This window comes from Pholcus phalangioides, unplaced genomic scaffold, assembly GCF_987345545.1.
Source record: "Pholcus phalangioides strain wild (caught in Gottingen) unplaced genomic scaffold, Ppha-v1.0 ptg000031l_1, whole genome shotgun sequence".
Classification (NCBI taxonomy): Eukaryota; Metazoa; Arthropoda; class Arachnida; order Araneae; family Pholcidae; genus Pholcus; species Pholcus phalangioides.
The window spans coordinates 11244371-11265599 of NW_028301621.1; the positions used below are offsets into that span (position 1 = coordinate 11244371).

General features: G+C 40.8%; 1 protein-coding gene across 2 annotated transcripts; it reads left to right on the plus strand.

Moving 5' to 3' along the window:
• Window positions 1-276: 276 nt before the first annotated feature.
• Window positions 277-20322, plus strand: LOC149067404 (teneurin-m-like). Of its 2 annotated transcripts, XM_089252832.1 has the most exons (22): window positions 277-1051; window positions 3662-3939; window positions 4037-4148; window positions 4257-4361; window positions 5044-5238; window positions 5717-5926; window positions 6060-6245; window positions 6887-7033; window positions 7195-7402; window positions 8282-8308; window positions 9584-9703; window positions 9831-10107; window positions 10221-10488; window positions 10581-10721; window positions 11116-11365; window positions 12087-12322; window positions 12409-12566; window positions 12692-13736; window positions 14766-15031; window positions 15138-15446; window positions 16315-17920; window positions 18797-20322. In XM_089252832.1, the coding sequence occupies exons 1-22, from the start codon at window positions 313-315 to the stop codon at window positions 19660-19662; spliced, it is 7749 nt and encodes a 2582-aa protein (XP_089108958.1). In that variant the 5' UTR covers window positions 277-312; the 3' UTR covers window positions 19663-20322. The 2 variants fall into 2 exon arrangements, with proteins under 2 accessions (XP_089108958.1, XP_089108959.1); XM_089252833.1 differs by lacking the exon at window positions 8282-8308.
• Window positions 20323-21229: the final 907 nt, after the last annotated feature.

Consider the following 21229-nt stretch of genomic DNA (forward strand, 5'->3'; position numbering starts at 1 on the left):
TGCAAACGCATCAGAGACGACCGTCCCCACGCGTCGAGGTCGACCCCAACGCGAATTACCTGTTTTAAGGTCATGCGTGCAAGGGGTGACGTAGTCCGTTTTTCGCACGAACGCATGTTAAATCCCATAGGAAAATCCGATTTTTTCAGCCCTTGCAATTCTTCCACGTGTCGCTAGGGGGCTCTGCGAACGCATCAGACACTACCGTCCCCACGCGTCGAGGTCGACCCCAACGCGAATTACCTGGTTTAAGGTCATGCCTGCAATGTATTTATTGAATCTAACAGCACTTCGTTCGAGAATATCCACGTCATGGGGAGTCCTGAGGCGTTGATGATGCATGATCCCAACATCCATCACGTGACGATCCCGGAAGAGCACGACATGAACATCTCCGGTGACAAGATACCATTTCAACACGAAGAAAGCGTCATAGAACCACCCATCCTCCTTCCAGACAACGGAAGCTCCGGTAAAATCAAGTATCCCGAGTATGTTCAGGTTGACAGAGAGCCTACTCAAGCAGCGACTGTAGGATCCACCACGGAGGTTCCCGGTGTCGTGCCTACTAGAGAAGGTAGAAAGGAACATCATAATGAAGTCAAAAGCACAACTGCTACACCCATTGCCGTGACTGACACCGCAACCGAAACACCCGCGACAGACCCTGCTGTCGTTGATTCTGATGATTTTAAAGCAAGTACAAGTCCAATATCCACGAAAACTACCTCAGTAGACGTCATTACTGAAACTGACCAATGGGATGGCATAATTATCTCAGATACCGACGACATTGCAGTCGGCACAGAGCTGTATGTAACATTCGCCGACAATTCAGTCGAATTAAATCCGATTACTGATACTTATTCTGAAACGTTCAGTCCTACTTTTCAGCCTCCAGAGGTCTCTACCGATAGGGCGATGGAAATAATAACCGAAAACGGGGTTGGTAGTTGCTGTACATGCGAGAACCCTACTGAAACATCCGAGGTAGAATATCCAGCTGTTCAACCCACCGTGTATTCAGTAGCTGAGACTGAGACTTCATCCGGTAAGTCTGATTTAAAGAAGCAAAAAAAGTATTTGTGGAACTGCTGCTGCTACAAAATCTTCTCCTTGCGTCTTTTAACAACTGACATGAAACTGCTTATTCCCAGACTAATGGGCTTCTGGTCTGCCTGATTCTTCTTTATCTAACCTCATTCTAGCTGTCCTTGACTTGCTTCTGCTGCTACTAACGATACTAACAGTCGTGTTCAAATAATATATTTGTTATTAAATAGTTCTCTCGAAGAAATGCGGTGATGGTGTCGCATTTATGCTTTATGTGGGTGATGTCTATAATCTCCTAATTAGTGGTGAAGGTGCTCTTTTTAATTACAGGTTGTTTCAGGAAGGACTCAATGACTTGGAAACAGTGATACACTGAATACAAAGATAACACATGCACATATATAGTTCGTTTAATGAACGGGCCTTAATTTTAAATAAACGGTTTGTGAATTAGTTACAACTTTGGCTAATAGATGGAGTCAGAGTCTTGATATAATGTCCTTCATCACTAAAACGACTGTAATAAATGGTTAGGTTCCCCGGAGGCACCTGAGTCCCCAGGGACGGTGTGCTTATATCACCTAGTGTGACAGCCTGGGTGTCTCTTGGTTCCTATCACTAAAACTACTGTAGTTCCCATCCCTCCCTCCTAGGGGCGGGATGAAAGTGAATGTAGTGAATGAAAGCTGAAATGTAGAATTTAAAACCACTTTCTTGCAATTTCTCTACTGAAATGGGTGCGCATTCCCGAGAGAGAGAAATTGTTCTATCTGATATAGCGTTTGGGGGAGGGGCTCTTCCTTTAAACAATAACTTCCGAATGGCTCTACGAAAAGAATCTGTGAAATAAAATGACTGAGGCGCTAACTATTAGTTAAATTTGCCACCGATTTTACAAGTGAATTTAAAATCCCGGGACTACCCAATAACTTTCTAGCTTTTTATCTGTCACTGTTTCCGGTTATTTCATTTCAAAGTCGGGAAGTCCTTTCTGAAATCCCTCGCAGCATCAGTTATTTCAATAATGCATGCCAGTGTGTTTCTTCCATTATGTGTGTGAAAATAACATTGATTCACAACTCTTTTCATCCCGTCGAAGGGATGAGACGAGCATTACTGATGAGGTCCGTGAGCTCAGTCGGCTAGAACTTTGAGCTAATCGGATGGGAGAGATTGATTCAAATGGAATATTTTCGTACATGTCAAAGATCGCACAAAACTGAAGCATGAAAGTCGTACTAAAATTCATTTTTAATAAATTTTCCAATTTGTAATCTTATTGATTACTCGCACAGAACTATCCTTCAATTTGTACTACGTGTGCTACTTCTTTTTTAGATGCATCTTACTGTACTTCATTACTGACTTTGTACTCCACTTCCTTCACGTATTACCATATTTCCTATTTTCTAGCGTATAATCCTCACATGCAAACTTCTAGTTTTGTTACTTTTATACCAAACGCAGTAAAATCTTTAAGAACGGAAGGGGTTGTTGATCAGTTTTTTTTTTAGCAGAAACGTCAGTTTTTGTAGGCCATCTGTTATCTACAAAAAAAAAGTTATTTTAAAAAAAATTGTTTTTATTCTAATTTCCCAGGATGAAAAGAAAAAGCTGCAGATAACACGCGGAGGGGTTATCCACACTAACTTTATTTTTCTGAACATATTATCCACGGATTACACGCAAGAAAATTATTTCACCGTCATTTCTCTACCTCATTATACTGTATTTACTTTTATCGCTTCCTTCCTGTATTTGATTGTATTCAGCCATTTTGTTCTTCAATTATTCCACTAAAATTAATGTAAACTACACTTAAAAAAAACTGAAAACTATACAGTGGACTCCTATCGAAAAATGATGGAATTACAGTTCATCCCACCAAAAGGTTTCAAGCCAATTTAAAATCTGTTTTCGGGATTTATAAATTCCGTGCTTTAGTGCCTTAATATTTCTTCTTTTTTTTTAATAAATGTAATTTATGACATGCAAACTGTATGGTACTGAAGTGGACAGCTTACTATCAGCATTGGATTTTATAGGGAGTTTTGTGTGTGGACTCTTGGGGGGTGGGGCGCGTTGTAACGGAAGCGCAGATGTTCAACTTTTTAAACTAGGTCCAAGTCTAATTAGCTTTTATATTGACCTCGGATAGGCAAAAACGATCAATTGCAAGAAATTCAACTGATGGGACATTAATAAGACCCCGAATTCATTATGAAACCGATAATAAAATTTCACTTTTGCTGATATGAATTCATATTAAAAATGTCTTGGGGGGAAAAACTATTCCGTGAACTATTTAGTGAACAAATTTTCGTCGTCTTGAAGTTCATTATAACGGGGTTTGACTGTAATAACTTCGATCAAACATTTGACGCTTCAGTTCTTCGCCTACACCTTGAAGATTTAGTTTCCTTATAAGATTTTCGGGTGCGTACCAACGGATTTCGTTCAAGTCGCTGACGACGTCGCAGAAAATTGCATGCGGATTTTTCTTACCCGATTCTCGAGATCTATTTATAATAAATTGCAGATGATTATTGATGAATTGAAATTTCCGAAGTTTATTTTTTAAAATCGATTTTTATTCACGGTTTTACAGATCCTTCTTCACTACCATCTAAAACATTACCTCCTAGAACCGAAACGTTTTCCGAGGCTTATCTTGGGAAAGTTTATTCTCAAAAAGTCGACTCATTCGGACACTGGAACATCCATTTCCAACAACACGTGCCATCTTTAGTGAGATTCAATTACTCGTTGATCGAAGGTGCTAGCATAGGTGTATATGGCCGAAAGAACGGAATCCCTACGCATACCCGATATGACTTCGCTGAGATATTGGACACACGGAAGAAGGACAGTAAGAGGTCAACGCAGGTAATAATAATAATGAAGTCTTATTATTTTTCCTGTTTCAGGAGAGGAAAAACCCCTTGCTATTAGTCTTAAATTCCATTCTTCTTATATTTTCCAGGAATCTTTCATACTGGACTTTGTGCAGTTCTTAGATAAAGGGTCTTGGTATATATCTGTGTATAACGATGGGGATCACCCACAACAAGTGGCCTTCATTCCGAATTTGACTGGTATGATAACGGCAGCAATTTTTCTAGTTTTGAATTAAATTCACTTATTGTGTTACTATTTAGTATCACCAGATCTCTCTCATGTATTTTTTTTTTCCCCTTGTGCAGATCAGGGTAGTTTGGCGTGTCCGTACGATTGCCACGGGCATGGAACTTGTGTTTTAGGAAGGTGCATGTGTGAATCTGATTACGCTGGTGAATCGTGTGCTGATCGTGAGTTGTTTGCATTTATAGATTGTTTAAGATAAAATTAAAATGAGAATTGTTATTTCATGGCTAATTTATGTTCCTTTAGTGTACCACCAATTATGCTTTTTTCAGCCTATAAAGATCAAAGTGTGCCTTTCAAAATCTGAATTTTTTTGTTCTCGTTATTTAAGACTATGGAAAATATTTAAAATTTCAGATAATAATACATCAAGGAAAAAAATTTCGTTGATAGAGCGTAAGAGAATGATGAGTAAATTTGGGGGACATTTTCGTAACTGATGATAAAATTGTAATCATTTGCAAGTAGTTCTTTTACAGATCCAGGATAGATTAATTTGATAATTCAAAAAAAAAATTCAATTTTTACTTCGAATTAAACAAGTTCGACTGTATTTGCAGGATGGTCAATTTATGTCGAGGAACCTGTACTACTTGAAAATGCTCATCACGATGTAATTAAAAAAAAAATTAGGTTCCGCCCCTCCTTTTAGAGGAGGTTTCGGAGCCTTCCCCAAAAAATTCCCAGTCAATTTTTACTTCGAATTAAACAACGCGCTCCTCACAGTTGAAAACCCTTGAGATAAGTTTTTAAATTAATAATTGATTACTGAAATTATTTGAGTGTTTTAATATGTTTCAATGGACTTTTTACTAATTAGATACATTTTTTTTTTCTTCTTTACAGGTGTCTGTCCCGTGTTATGTAGTGGAAGAGGTTTTTACTCCAACGGCGAATGCCTCTGTAATCCAAGTTGGAAAGGCAAAGAATGTCAGTTAAGAGAAGATGAATGCGAGGTGAATGACTGCAATGGTCATGGTGATTGTATCGATGGTTTGTGTCGTTGCTTTGCTGGTTACAAGGGCTTTCACTGTGAGGAAGGTGAGGAAATTTTAATAAAATTCAATTTATACAAAAATTGCCACGTTTTCAAGACAAATAAATTCAATTGGTCGAATGGTCGACGCGTTTCGGCTCTTCAATGGAGAGCTGTCATCAGGACCTCGTGGTCAGAATTCACACGAATCAGTCGTGGAGGGGTGGTGATGATGATGTTCCGTAAAATCCTGCGAACGTCTATGCTTGGGGATATTCACGTCTAGAAATAATCAAGTATCTCCAACGTATTTCTTAGGATACCCAAGAATTAAACGCATTTCCAGCGGTACACACGCTTTCATGGAATTTTTGGGGAGAGGGGGAGATTACATAACCCTCCAGAGCATTTGTATTTTTACTATTTGAAGCCTAAAAGGACGGACACCACTCCACAAAAAATGCAAGTTTTGATATAAGTATGGAAAAGATCATTGTATGTATGGTAATTCTCAAAATAATAAGGTAATTGTATACATTCTAGTGGACTGTTTAGATCCTTCTTGTTCAGAGCACGGAATCTGCGCGAATGGCATGTGCATATGTCGCAAAGGCTGGAAAGGTGCGGACTGCGGGGAACCCGATCTCGATTCTCTTCGTTGTCTACCGGATTGTTCAGAGCATGGGCATTTCGACGTCGAGCATCAGGCTTGCATTTGCGATGACCATTGGACAGGTCCCGACTGCTCGAAAGGTGATCCTCATAATTAAGAAAACTTTTTTTTTTGTCTTTTTCCCGAAGCCTACTCGTGTTAATTATGCACTTATCTCGCACGACATTAAGTTTTTGTTATACAACTAACGTAATCTTTTTCTTCTTATGGCAGAGGTTTGTGATTTGGACTGCGGTTTTCATGGAAGATGCCAGGGAAATATGTGTATCTGCAATCAGGGTTGGTCTGGTTCGAAATGCAATGAAAAATTGTGTGATGCTAGATGTCTCGAGCATGGACAGTGCTCTAACGGAACGTGTTTGTGCATTCAAGGCTGGAATGGGGAGTACTGTACATTAGGTAAATAATATGTTGAATGAATTATAAAATGTTTCTTTATGAAATGAATCTCTCTATTCTCTTCCATTGCAAGTGCCTGATCTGTGAGTCTCATACATATGTGTTCCTCAATGAAACATTTTCTAACCCATGCATTGTTAATTTGCAAAAATGCATGTGTAAAATTTCATCAGTTTTCATCTTCAAAAATTTATAAATATTCAACATCAACTTGACCTGTAAGAATTCATCAATCTTCATCTTTATAAATTCGTCATTATTGAAGATTAACGACATTCGCGCGTCACTCTTTAAAAGCTCATCAGCATTCAACAGTAGAAATCCATCAATATTTACTTGTAGAAATCCATCAAGATTCAAATGTAAAAATTCATCCGTAAATATTAATCTTACCTTCCTTTGTAGGACAAAACTTTTTCAGTGATCCTTTCCTTTCTTGGTCAAGGAAATGTAGAATTCTATGTTGTAAATCGTTTCTATCGACCTCTCCAATGGGTGATATCACTAACTTTGGGAGCATATCATACATTTAAGCCATAAAGACTCTCGAAAATGTTATAAAAGACTGCTAAAAACTTTCTTCGAGATATGTAACGCAATTATGCAATAATGTCTTTTTTGCATCATTTTAATTCATCCAGAGGGTTGTCCGCATAACTGCTTTGGACGAGGAACCTGCATCAAAGTGAATGAAGAGTGGCAGTGCAAGTGCGAAGATGATTGGAGCGGTACAAGTTGCAACATACCGTTGGAAAAGATCTGCGATGATCGTATCGATAACGACAATGGTGAGTACACTTTGTTCTACTTAATGGAGGTAATGGGGTATTACAACTCTGATGACTTTTGCGTGGAGAAACTGCAACACTTATACATGACTAGTAGTGGACTCTTGGTCCTTTCTTGAAAACATTGTTTTTCGAATATTTCTTTTACGTATCTTTTCTAGACGGTTTGGTTGATTGTGCGGATAGCGAATGTTGCAAGTCGAAAGCTTGTGAAGGGAATCCTCTGTGCTACTCGTCACCATCGCCTCTGGACATCCTTCTCCGGAAGCAACCTCCGGCAGTTACTGCGTCATTTTTCCAAAGGATGCAGTTTTTGATCGAAGACGGATCTGTCCAAAGTTATGCTCACAAGAATATATTCAACGACAGGTACATATCTCTCTTAACCTCTTCGCTCTAGAGGTAAACATTATGTGTACATCATTTTTAACGCTTTTAAATGGCTTTTAATGATTATTTTTTTAAGTTAAGGGCTGAGATCGACCCTAATTACTCCTTTCAGACCCGCATCGAATTCACCGGAGGGAAAAAGTTTTTTCTATAGTAAACATACATTTATATAGAGCCCACATATTAACCCTATCCAGAAAAAATTATGAAATTTTAATTTTTTAAGAAATTACAGCTATGTCCATTGAGATGGACACTGGATCTCAACGGTTGCAAAACTCGTGCAATCTTGTTTCGGTGTCGAAGTCTAAAATACTGTAAAATATATACTTGAAACCACAATGTAGATTCAAAAATAGTCATTTCTGAATGCGGGCTTCGTGCATTTTCATGTCGAGCGCCCCCTATCATTTAATAATGATTCGGCAAAGATATTGGCACCGATGGAACCCCCCTCGGGTGGCCGAATCAGACCTGCGGGTGGGAGGTAAGTTGTGCGCCGCTGCTCTATGGCATTAAAATTGTAATATGCTCGTGTCATTCAACATAAACTGTCGTGTTAAATATTTTTAGTAAGTCGCCTAGATGTCAAGCTCAAGGACCCCCCCCCCCCCAAACTTCTTCAAGAACCCCAAGGGGCCGATATCATCTAATTATGTATTACTAACTATAAATGAAAGTGTGAGATATTAGCGTTCAACACTGTAAGGAGGTTTTGTTTCTTTCTTATGAATGACAGTGATGTGTTCATTTAGCTTAACAGTGATCTTAGCCATGTGTTTTTCAACTGCAATTTTTTACTATACGCTCTTTTGTAATGGAAAAATGCTTTTGTGTTTTTTTTAACGCTTCCTTCAGCATGTTTTGGAATCTGTTTAATGCAAGGTATGTGTGATTAATACTAAGAACTTTCACAATATTTATCTTATTCCCCCACTATATGTTCAACATAGCCTTATTTCTAATTTACAACGTACAAGACAAGACCCGGGCTCTGTCCCTTGAGGGATATAAGCCCTTTAAATTTACAACGTACAGTCGAACATGATTTAAATAATGGAATAGACAGATACTTGTATTTTTTTTTTGTTATATCATCAAGGAAATAGTTGAATCACTTGGTGGTTCCCAACCTATGATATTCGTACACCTAGGGATGCGTGATGGATTATTTGGCAATGGTGGAAAAAAAAAACAAATAAAGCCACAAAAGAAATGCAAAACATTAGTTATAGCGGGTTGCATTAATTATACATCAAAGTACGCAAGCTTCTTACGCATGACTAGAAAAACGCGCACTTATGTTTTTCTAGGGGTGTGCGAACATTATTCCTACTTAATTCTTAGGGGTAAGCAAACTTCTCATGCATTTTTAGGACAAGCCTTCTAATTCTTCTAAAGCCTCCCGCACGGTTTCTACACATTTCTAGGGGTAAAATAATGACACTTGTGCTCGTCATGTTATGTACGGTGAGCGCTCCTGGCGTATTTCTGCAAGGGTTAAGCTAGACTTGTCCGCATGTCTAGGAGTGAGCAAGCAATTTACACATTTTTCGGTATACGCACGAGTCGCAAGGTAATCCGCTTCCCGCAAGGGACAGAGCGGGGGCCATGTTTGGTGTTATAGGTATACGCACGCATTCTACGCATTTCTAAGAGGATAAAGAAATTTCTTATGCATTTCGTGGGAATAAGCAAGTTTCTTACACATTTCAAGCGGTACCCAATCCTCATCCGCATGTCTAAAAACATGCATTTCTTGGGGTAAGAAAACTTTCATTTGTTAGGATAACACACCTTCTAAGCACTTTTACGTTAGCATATCTCTTGAGCATTCCTAGAGAGGTCCGTTAAATCTCCTACACATTGAAGCATGAAAGGTTATATATCATTTCCTAGGCTCTGTATAATCATAACTATTCCCACAGAAACCTAAAAATTTGCTTACACTCCCATGGTCCCGTCGAAAACCGACATTATTTCGGGTGGTCGTTGTATTGATATAGAAACAGAGTAGTCGTTATGTGAAAACATATGGTCGCTGTAACGTGCTTCGAATGGGTAATTGCTAAATTAGGGTCTTACTGCAGTTATGAAAATGTTCGTTAATGAATTTGTTTTGCTGTGTGTTTAATGGAAAAACAAATATTCTCTTCACAGCCGTGCAGCAGTCATACGTGGCTGTGTCGTGAGCACAGTTGGGAATGGATTGAAAGGTGTACGAGTCGGAGTTGCATCTGATCATCGTTATGGGTTCACAATTACTCGGGACACTGGATGGTGAGTGATTTTTGCAAACCCAATACTTCGACTTATTATTTTTTTTTTTGCCAAGAGTTTCAGCCATTACAAACAATATAGCATTTTGGCATAACAAATGGCTATTTTCCCTAATTTACTCACGCAGGTTTGATTTAATGGTCAACGGTGGAGGTGCTGTAACTTTGCAGTTCCAGAGGGAACCATTCAAGCTCCACGAAAGAACAGTTGTAGTCCCGTGGAACGAAATAGTCGTAGTTGAAAAGATAACCATGAAGGTTAAGGAAGATACGTTGCCGGATTATAGATCCAACCTGTGTACGGATCACGATTACGACAACATGAGGCCAGTCGTATTAGCCACATGGAAGCATGGCTTTCAAGGCGGATGTCCCGAGAAAAGCTCCATTCTAGCTGAATCTCAAGTACGTACGAGTAGTGGTTATCTTGTATACATCAAACAAGTGTAAGTGATTTTCTTGAAATGTCATGAAATATGAATTTTTGTGACAATCGTATTTGTTTTCCACATCCTCAGGTCGTTCAAGAGAGTTTATCGATACCCGGTACTAATCTACACCTGGTTTACCACAGCAGTCGAATGGGTGGTTATCTCTCGACAATTCAATTGAGGCTGACACCAGATGACATACCAGCAAGTCTGCGATTCATACACCTTCGTATCACCATCGAAGGGATATTGTTCGACAAAACTTTCGAAGCTTCTGCTGCCATAAAGTTCACCTACTCGTGGGATAGACGGAATGTCTACAGGCAAAAAGTTTATGGAGCTGCTACAGCAACTGGTATTTTATAATCGGAATCAGTTAAATAAAAAAAGTAACAGTAATTTTTGATTTTTTACATTCCGACTCAATGTAATCGTATTTATTTTCAGTTCATGTCGGTTATGAATACGGCACGTGTCCCCATATCATCTGGGAAGTTCAGACCACTGAAGTCAGTGGCCATGACATGAGTATATCAGAAATCGGTGGTTGGAATTTAGATATACATCATCGGTACAACTTTCATGAAGGTAAATTATATTGTACAAAAAAAATTTCTGAATTTTTGCATTACAAATTTATTTGCATGTAAGAATAGTGGGCGATGCTGATTTCGCGTTGCTGGATATTCATGAAACGTATATTCCAGAGCTGGACTAATCTATTACCCGACAAGCCCGGGGCATGTAAAAATTTTGACTCCTGTATTTCCTTTTACCACATGCCCGACGCGGGCATGTAAAAGAAAGTTTAAACACTAGTTTGTTTTTTTTTAAATTATATTTTAATGATGAAAGTGTTCCTAGGTATTGTTACACCGGCTCGTAGTCCAGCTCTGATAGTTGTGATAGTTTCTCTGAATACTTATGTTTGAGTGTCGATGTACGTTAATTCTTGGATTTTGATTAATATTGCTTCATGCAGGGATACTTCAGAAAGGAGATGGCACGAACATGTACCTGAAGAACAAACCTAAAGTTCTCGCCACTGTCATGGGTGACGGCCACCAGAGACCTGTCCACTGTCACCAGTGTAATGGCATCGGGAAAACTCAGAGGCTTCTGGCGCCCGTAGCTTTGGCTTCGTCACCTGATGGGAGCTTGTACATCGGTGATTTCAATTTGATTAGACGTCTTATGCCTGATGGTCACGTCATGACTGTTGTGGAACTGAGGTAAAAAAAGATTATATGTTTAGTTTATCAGTTTAATTTTGCTGACACTACTCCGGCCTATGTAGCGCCCGTTGTGGTGGAGGGATTTCACTGAAACTTTGTACATACATTATTTAGATTATGGGTAAAAGGTAACTGCAATAAAAAAAGCCACAATTTCCACCTTGGTGGTCAAAAATTGCACTATTTTTGGTATGTTTCTTTTCCCCCAGTCCATATATCTTATATACCAAATTTCATCAAAATACCTCCATCAGTACGTCTGAGTAGTGCCACTTTATTTATAACCACCCTGTGTTTTTCATGGTGAACAGGCATCAGTAGATATTTCGTACGATTTTTAGTCCGCTGGAAACCCCCAGTGTTTATGTAGTTTTTAGTTCTTCTGCCACCTAAGAGATATAGACTGTCAAGCCAGCATAACAGCTTTCTTAGATATGAAATGTGGCAGTTCGCGCTACGTGCGTAAAGTTACATCAGTACACTTGTACAAAATGTAACATCTTATTTTAAGATTTCGGATGATGGCTGACAATGGTGGCCGGCGTCACGTCTTGATTGCACCAATCAAAATTAAAGCTAAATGTCAAATTATGAATAATAGTAATATATGTCGGCTAAGGGGTTATTTAAGAACCAATTTTTTTGTGTTTCTTTAAAATTTGGCGTATATAACATAGAAACAATATATGATGATAACAATCTGATGTTTTTCTTCTAGCGCTGCGCAAGTAGCGTACAGATACCATTTAACAGTGCATCCAACTGACAGCAAACTATACATATCTGACCCGGAAAAACATCAGATATTCAAAGCAGTTGAATACGCGGACATAACAGACGTAAAAAACAACCTAGAGGTGGTTGTGGGCAGCGGCAGGAAATGTCTTCCAGGAGACAAGATGCTCTGCGGAGATGGAAGAAAAGCTAGAGATGCAAAATTGGCGTATCCCAAAGGTACAGTTTGTACCCTGTTCAAACACATGTCCCCGGTAGATGCTTGCCAATTTTGGTAAATCATTAATGCATTTCCTCATTCCCAGGTTTGGCCATTTCTGCCTATGGTGAAATGTACATAGCTGATGGAACGAACATCAGAATGGTCGATCGAAATGGCGTGATCCACACTATAATTGGTGACCACTATCACAAGAGCCATTGGAAACCATTTCCATGTGGGAGAACTGTATCACTATCTCAGGTCAGTAGTTTTGCCCTGCTTATTTTATGAAGTGTGCACAGAATACAATCTATTTTGCCGAAGTCAATATTGATTGGTTAAAAATATTCTTATATTTATGTTTTTATTTCCGGATGCCATTTTAGGTCAATCTCAGATGGCCCACAGAACTAGCCATCAATCCACTGGATGATTCCCTTCACATCTTGGATGACCATATTATCCTAAGGCTAACTCCAGACAAACGGCTGAAGGTGATCGCTGGTAGACCCCTCCAATGTCCAATCTTGGCCTCCAGCAGCGAGAAATCCGATATCGCCACTGAAGCTTACTTGGAATCACCTCAGAGTATATCATTTTCTCCCAAGGGTGAACTCTACATCGCCGAGAGCGATTCCCAAATGGTGAACAGGGTGCGAGTCGTGAGCAGCGATGGCAGGATATCGACTTACGCCGGTGCCGAGTCCAAATGCAGCTGTCTGGATGTCAACTGCAAATGTTTTGACGAGGAACGTGTACTTGCCGCAACGTCACTGTTGAGTACTATATCGTCGATAGCCATTACGCCGGATGGTTACTTGCATATATGTGACCAGGGTAATCTCAGGATACGGTCCGTAGTTGCATCTCTGCCCGAAGCCAATGAGCTCGGAGAGTTCCACATTTATTCTTCCGAGACTCAAGAGATCTACATCTTCAACCGTCATGGTCAGCACGTCTCTACGAAGAACATACTGACCGGGAGAACTATGTACCTGTTCTCGTACAATGTCAACACCAGTCTCGGCAAACTGAGCACCGTCACTGACGAAGCTGGGAATAAGATATACATACTTAGGGACTACAGCAATCAGGTGAATACGATCGAGAATACCCAAGGTGGAAAATGCCATCTGGAGATGTCTAGGATGCACATGTTGCAAGGGTTCACTACTCCGGATAATTTCAAGACCTCCTTCGAATATCTCGGTAGTACGGGTCTGCTTCGTGGGAAGATGGACAGTGCCAGGAAAGCTGTCGTCTACAGCTACGATGCGTATGGTAGGCTCACGCAGGCCGTGACTCCTACTGGGGAAGTCATCAAGCTCAACTACAATCTCAGCATGAAAGGCGCGTCTGTTACTGTTACGAGAGACGATGAGGAGTCGATGTCGTTGCTTATCAGAGGATTAGACGTCACATCGAGATCAGGTGAGAAACGTCATGATAGTGTGTGTCAATTCTCATTTAATATGTGAGTTACATACAATGTGTTTAGGGAGCGTGTAAAAAGCTGTGAAATCAAAAATTTCATTCATCGATATCTCGACGAATTTTGGTCCTATACAGGTAAAAATCTTTGTATAGTCGACAGAGACTAAAGCTCTACAGGGCATAAGTTTTTCCTGATTTGTGGCCGTATAAAATTTTTGATGACCCCCCCCCCCTCATTCTAACGCAAATTTTAGTGCATCTGAGGATTTTCGGCGAACTCAGAACCAAATTTCTCAAGCTTATCAATGGCAATCATTTCTATTCTTTCTCCTCTAAAGAGTTTGACGTGGAATTTACGTGAACGTGCTTTGCTGTTGAAACCATTTTACAAACACTGTGATTCCGCACAGAGACAGAGCACAACATACAAAAATGTTTGGTCTTTAAAAGGTATTGGAAAATTCTCTCCATCCCATCACTAACCCTGACAGTGGCAATCTCTCAAACTTGATCTGCTTCGTTTCGGTCACCCCGATATATCTCGGGTTCTTACCATTGTTTTATTTCCAATGTGGCAGTTGAAATGCGGATCAGGAAAATTTTAAAAACCGCTTAGAGAGTTAAGATGTTCCAAAGTCTCGTAATTTCCTGATGGATAGTTAAAGGCGTTATAGTGAAATAATTTACGATAAGAATCAGATTGCTTTGATCACTGTTCATTATGATGAGCTTGGTTGACCGAGACAGCTCAGAACGCACTAACTGTAAGGTTGGTGAAACAATCGTTGATCACCAACAATCAATTGGTGAAACAACATTCACCAATCTAACATTGATTAGTGAATATTGTCATTAAGTGTGCTGAAATACTCACGAATTGCAGTAACGTACGTTACGTTTTTTTTTCCTGTGACCAGTAATGTATGTCACCAATATTGAAGCTAATGCACCGGGGACCACAAAAGTGAAGCACATGCGTGTAGAAGCAAATCAACGCATTATTAAATGCGCTTTTAATCTTTACAGGTAACGTTCAGAATCGTATCACTCAGTACCAAGATGGCAGCTTGATTCTTGCCTTGGATAATGCCGAAACCATCGAGATAGAAACGGTTCCTAGCCCAGTGATATCAGATCAAAGCCAAGTTCTTGGAGAGATTTTCCCAGTTCCAGCCAAAATGAAAACCAGTTTAAGTGACGACAATGTCCACAGGTTCGAATGGAAGTATTACCTGAGAAGGGAAGGTAAAGGCAAAAATCGGCAAATAACTCAAGTTGGCCGCAAGATGAAGGTGCATTTACTTGAAAAATAAGCGTATCTTCATATTTAATGTGTGATTAGTTAATTTTTTGGATGTTTTATATACACATATTCATTTTTTTTCCCTCTTTCGACAGGTGAATGGAGAAATTTTGGCTGCAGTGGAGTTTGACCGTGAACGTTATAGTGAAATAATTTACGATAAAAATCAGATTGCTTTGATCACTGTTCATTATGATGAGCTTGGTCGACCGATAGAGTGGCAGTCGAGTCAGAATATAACCCCCGTGAACCTGAAATACGATAAATTCGGGCGCTTGGAGCGCTGGAGCAGGGGTTCTCTGTCAGAAACTTACTCGTTCGACATCAATGGCAGATTGGCTGATGTGCGGTACGCTGATAACAGTGGCATCATGTACAAGTACGAAGATGGACCCACTGTTTTGGTACGTCATTCGCGAATTTTTCGTTTACATGAGGTTCATTTCTGATAAGTGATTTAGATTTCTTTCTTTCATGAGTCGCGTAGGAAGTCGCCATATTGGTTAACTTAGACACGGTATGTATGTCCCTCAAAGAAAGAGGTAGATATCACGTGATCCAAAAACGCTCATTGGCCCGGGCAGCGCCGGGTTTTATAGCTAACAGAAGATAAAATTACGTGCTTGCTGTATCTAGCCTTTCGATGATGGATTAAATCAAGTGCTTCCTAAAGCTGACCTTTAGAAGATTGCGTGTGCTATTTAAATCTATCCTCCGGATGATGGCTAGAGCTGCGTGCTTGATGAATCGATAAGATGGCTAAAGTTGCCTGCTCATTAAATCTAGCCGGCTGAAGGTGGCTAAATTTGCATGCTTGCCAAATATAGCTTACGTAAAATGATGGCTAAATGTACATGCCTACTATCTTCAACCTATAGAAGATTGTTGTAGTTGCTCACTGGAAATAGCGGAATTTGTATGCTCACTAAATGCTTCACCACAGATGATTGGCAAAATTTCGTACTTGCTGAATGTACAGCCTACATATGATTGGTAAATTTGCATTCTCACTAAATCTAGCCAACAAAACATGATCTATGGCCGGGATTGCAACGAATGATGAATTGTGAAAATACCCCAGAGTTACATGATTGAAATTTCGCTCGTAAACATCTGAACTAAGACCATGCAAGTGAGACAATGTAAGCCCCCTTGATCATCGACGATAATAAGTCGTTCTATATTTTAACACTTTTTGTTGAGTTTTTATTTATGTTTTTATTAGTTTGTTACTCTGACATTTAAGATTCTTTTCTCTCGTCCTTTCCATAGCCTACAGAAGTCATACTGCCAAGTGGAAGCCGTTATATTCTACAATACGATTCGGTTGGCAGTCTGCAGAATATCATCATGCCCAATGGTCACAAACACGAAATCGCAATGCAGATATCGTTCGGGTTCTTCAAACAACTCTACCTCTCTCCAGGAGTGAGGTATCCTTATGTGGTTCATTACAATGACTTGGGTCAGATGCTTGCCAAGTACCTACCGAAAAACCGAGGTAGAGTCTTGTACAAGTATAACAGGGCCGGTCTCCTACAGACGAAGTTCTGCGGCAATGAAAGGACCGATTTCCACTATTACGACCAACGGTCTCTCATGAAGAACATGGTCAAGGTGGTACCGATGCTTGAGATCAAGATAGATTACAGGTATCAAGGATCGCTCGTCAAAGAGGAGAGATATCGATTCAGTAGTAGGAGCGGGATGGACGGAGCTAGGTTCAAGTACGTTTATGATGGACGACTCTCATCGGCCGTCGTCGAAATAAACGGCAAAGGGTCTACCGAAATGAAATTCAAGTATAACACAGAAACCGGTATCTTGGAGCAAGTTCAGCACTTCATCATCCATCGGCCGAAGATGAACAGTCTGTTCATCCAAGACGAGATGAGACAGTATTCGAAGACCATCGGTCTCGACACTTACGGACGGTTCATCGTCTTGGCAGTGACCCTTTGGAACAAGGAGATATACTCTCTGAATCTCCAGTACGACAATCGCAACAGGGTCAAGCAGATGCACATGAAAGTCGGCAGAGACACGGCGACGAAAATATTCAACTACACCTACACACTAGACGGATTTCTGGAAGAGGTCTACAGTAACGCAAAGTCTTGGAAATACACGTACGACATCAATGGTAACATGAACAGCTTCAACGAAGGCCGGAGACAGATATCTCTCAGATACGACAATGGTGACCGTCTCACCGGAGTGGATGGTACCGACGTCTACAATGTAGACTACAGGGGGTTCATCATCCAGAGGGGTGACGAGAAGTTTACCTTCAATCCTGATGGTCAACTTATCCATTCCTTCCAGATCCATCAGTATGAAGTCTACTATTTCTACGACCATAGAAACAGACTGATCAGCCGTAAGGACCACAGGGGCAACATCACTCAATACTTTTATGCCGATGCGTTGCATCCAAACCGCTTGACTCACATGCATTACCCAAAAGACGAGGTCACATTCATCTATATTTATGACTGCAACGGGCATCTGATGTATATCCAGCAAGGCGGGGTGAAATATTACGTTGCGAGTGACCATCTGGGTACACCGATAGCCATCTTCAACGCTGAAGGTACTCTGGTCAAAGAAATGTACAAGTCTCCATTCGGCGAGGCCATATATGACAGTAATCCTGATTTCTACATACCCGTGGACTTTCAGGGTGGCATAAAGGATCCCTTGACGCAACTGATTCTGTTTGACGGCAGACCGTACGATCCTCGAGGGGGCCAATGGCTCACTCCAGACTTGGATTCTCTACCCTATTTGATGAAATCGCCATACAACTTTCATCTGCATCGATTTCATAGGAATGACCCTGTGAATGAATACAAGGAGGAGGACAACCATTTTACAGGTGAGTGTTTTCGTAATTAAAGAATAATCAAGTGAAAGTTTTTTTTTGTGTGTGTGCGTGCGCGTTTGTTTGTAACTTCAGCTCATGGCATTTGTTATGAACGCAAGCCATTTTCTTGATCGGCATCGAGTATAAGATATTTGAAGCAGTTCCAGCTTCTAGGTTTATCACCTCTAAACTTGGTCATGGGTGTCTTTCCAAACAAATTGGCGTACTTCTGCTGATAGATTAGTGTGACGTTCCCCAAATTGGCTGATTGAAAGCACTGGAACACTGACAAGGGGATGTTGTGGAAGTGGTGGGTACAACATATGACTCTGGATTTACTTTATAAGATGGCGAATTTGGCACTGTTTTTTTTTTCTATAGGGGAAGAGGGGTGTGGTAGGATGAAAAAGTTTGGATAACTCGACTAAAAATTAGAATTGGAATCTACATAGATCATGCAATTGTTATTGTACAAGACGTTTGTTACTGAATATAGGAAACCCAAGGGTGCATGATTACTGAATGAAGGGAGTTATAGTTGTGAGATTACTGAAGCAAGGGAAGTCATGGGTGAGTTGTATAGCTACTGAAGCAAAGGTAGACATAGATGGGGCGTATAACTACTGAAGTGAGGAAGCAACGGGTGTATATAAAACACATTAGGCTACAACCAACATCTTGACATTATATATATATTGGATGGGTCCATTCAAAAGTGTTCTTCATTTTAGTATATGTGCTTAGCTGAAGTTTAGAAAAACTGCTTTTATAATGGATGTAGAAATTTCATCACCACAATCCTAGATATAATCTAATTTATTGCCACCAACTTGGCATGTGTACCTAATGCACTGCGTCCTAAAATTTCGTTTCTTTCGCTTTTTATAGATTTGGAGGATTGGTTAGCTGCCATTGGGTTCGACGCGAAGAAGATGCTCCATGCACCTCCTCTAACCAACCACCAGTCAAGACTTCCCGTACTGAGCAACTACTACCCAGTCATTTCTGGCATGGGGTGTGTGGTCGATGTCATCGCGGGTGAGTTCCAACACATCTCGACAGTTCCGAAGACGGAAGTGAAAAGCAACGTACTGAGGAGCATCAACTCACGAATCACAACAATCCAGTCGGTTCTAGGTGATGGCATACTGCTATCGCACAACGGTGGTAAAGCTCTCGTCAGTGCCGTGAGTGACAGCTCTACGATCCTAAAAGACGTCGTCGTAGCCGTTTTCAACGACACCAGCATGCTGGATCTCCATTTCTCCAGCAGCGGACAGGACCATTTCTATTTCGTGCAGGAAGACGGCAGCCTATCCCAACGCAACTGGGACCAGCTGCAGAGACTAGGGACCATGTTCAACGTCACCATGCACAATATCGATCCCAGCGAAGGTGGTCCCGGCGGACAAGTCGAGATCAAAATCCAGAGTCCCAGCATGTTGCTCAATATAAGATACGGCACCCAGACATCCGAGGAATATCAGCGCATCGTACGTTCCGCTAGGCGGAAGGCCATCGAAGAGGCCTGGCAGCACGAGAGGGACCTCCTGAAGAGCGGCCACAGGGGCCTGTACGACTGGTCCACCGGCGAAAAGGAGGAGATCATGTCCAGCGGGTCGATACCGAAGTATCACGGTGCTTACATCTATAATGTCGAGGACTTCCCCGAATTGGCGGACGATCCTCTGAACATTATCCTCAAGAAAGAAAGTTCCAGAAAAAGACGTAATAGGCCTCGCAAACCGAAATAAATTATTATGGTCACGAGTGTGCATGCGCGAAAACAAAAAACACAGTGAGCTATACTGAAATGGTGTACAGTTTCTATACCGAGTACTTCTGATATCCCAACTCATGGTTGGTTGATCCCATGTGATTCTGACCCATGTTGGGTCGAACTCTAAACAAAAAAAAACATGAAAATATCGTGTACAGTTCTATATATATATATATAACATAACTCTTAAACCGAATTCTGCACATCGACTTCCAGACTTCTTTGCTTTATATATACATGTATGAAAATAAATCATATATATATATATATATTATCACAATTTTTGGAAATTATCGTTTTATTTCGGATAAAATTGTGGCACATTTTAACGTTTGGAACGATATATTACGAGAAGAGGGGGGATGATCACACACATGGCACGCGCGAACCGGTTTTTGTAATAATAATGATGGCAATTTTCGTTGTGTGTATTTCTGATCTCAAAGTTGCCACAGGCATTTTTCCTCCACCCCCCCCCATTTTCTGTCACACACGTCATTTCTTTTTTCCAAGCTTGTAAAGATAGTGCACAATCAGATGTATGAATTTATATTTGAGGAGCAAAATGTGTATGTTAAGTAAATAAATGAAAACAAAAAAAAATCTGTATATTAAAATTTTTAACTAATATTTATCTACGCGGTGTTGAGTTTTATTTCTGTGATGACTCTCTCTCTCTCTCTCTCTACATTCATACACATCAGTAATGCACTCGTGTGCAAAATTACGTGAATTAGCACATTATGATTGTCAGTAAAGCTCATCATTGCAGAATGTCGAAAATCCACGTTGCGGGATCGGACCGAAAATGAGACTAATATGGGGTATATGGTCCCTTCTCACAGTGAGACAGGTCGCACAGTGCGACGGCATACTGGACACGAGGCACTTGATGGGCCCCTGTGGCAATCGGTCCCACTCCTGCAGCTTTCAGTTCCGGAATGGTTCTCGGAAGGGGATGGCGAGATGCAATTGCCTTCCCAAGAGCGTCCCAGACATGTTATATGGGGTTTAGGTCAGTAGATCTGACTGGCAAATCCATACGCCGAATATTCTAACTTTCCAGATAATCGTTGACCAGGGAATCCCGATGTGGCCGAGTTGTCCATGAACAGGAACAGAGGGCGAACTGCGCCCCGGAAAAGTCAAACATAGGGCTCTAAGATCTCTCTATACCTCCTAGCAGTCCCGGACCTTCTGCCAAACACATGGGGGGTGCGGCCGTCCAACTTGATTCCTGGCCAGACCATGATACCTCCACCACTATAGGGGTTCATTTCCCTGATGTGGGAGGGATGGTATTGGGTACCAGCTCTCTCCGAATGAGTGTACGTCGAGAATCAGTGTCTAGGCTGAATCTCGACTCATCTGTGAAGAGCATGGTGCTCCACTGAAGTCTGGTCAAAGACTGATGTTGTCTGCACCATGCTAAACGCGTTCTCTTGCGTGCTGTGGGACGCAAACAGCAGGTCTTCTGGCATAAAACCTTCTCTCGTGAAGCCTTCGGGCAACAGTAAACCGTGAAACTCGGGTTGCAGTGG

Excerpts from the sequence above, each read along its gene's own strand:
- LOC149067404 (XM_089252832.1), top strand. The coding sequence starts at position 313 with ATGGGGAGTCCTGAGGCGTTGATGATGCATGATCCCAACATCCATCAC. Across the intron at positions 11,366-12,086 it reads ATGACTGTTGTGGAACTGAG|CGCTGCGCAAGTAGCGTACA; the intron begins GTAAAAAAAGAT and ends TTTTTCTTCTAG. Across the intron at positions 15,032-15,137 it reads AAGTTGGCCGCAAGATGAAG|GTGAATGGAGAAATTTTGGC; the intron begins GTGCATTTACTT and ends CTCTTTCGACAG.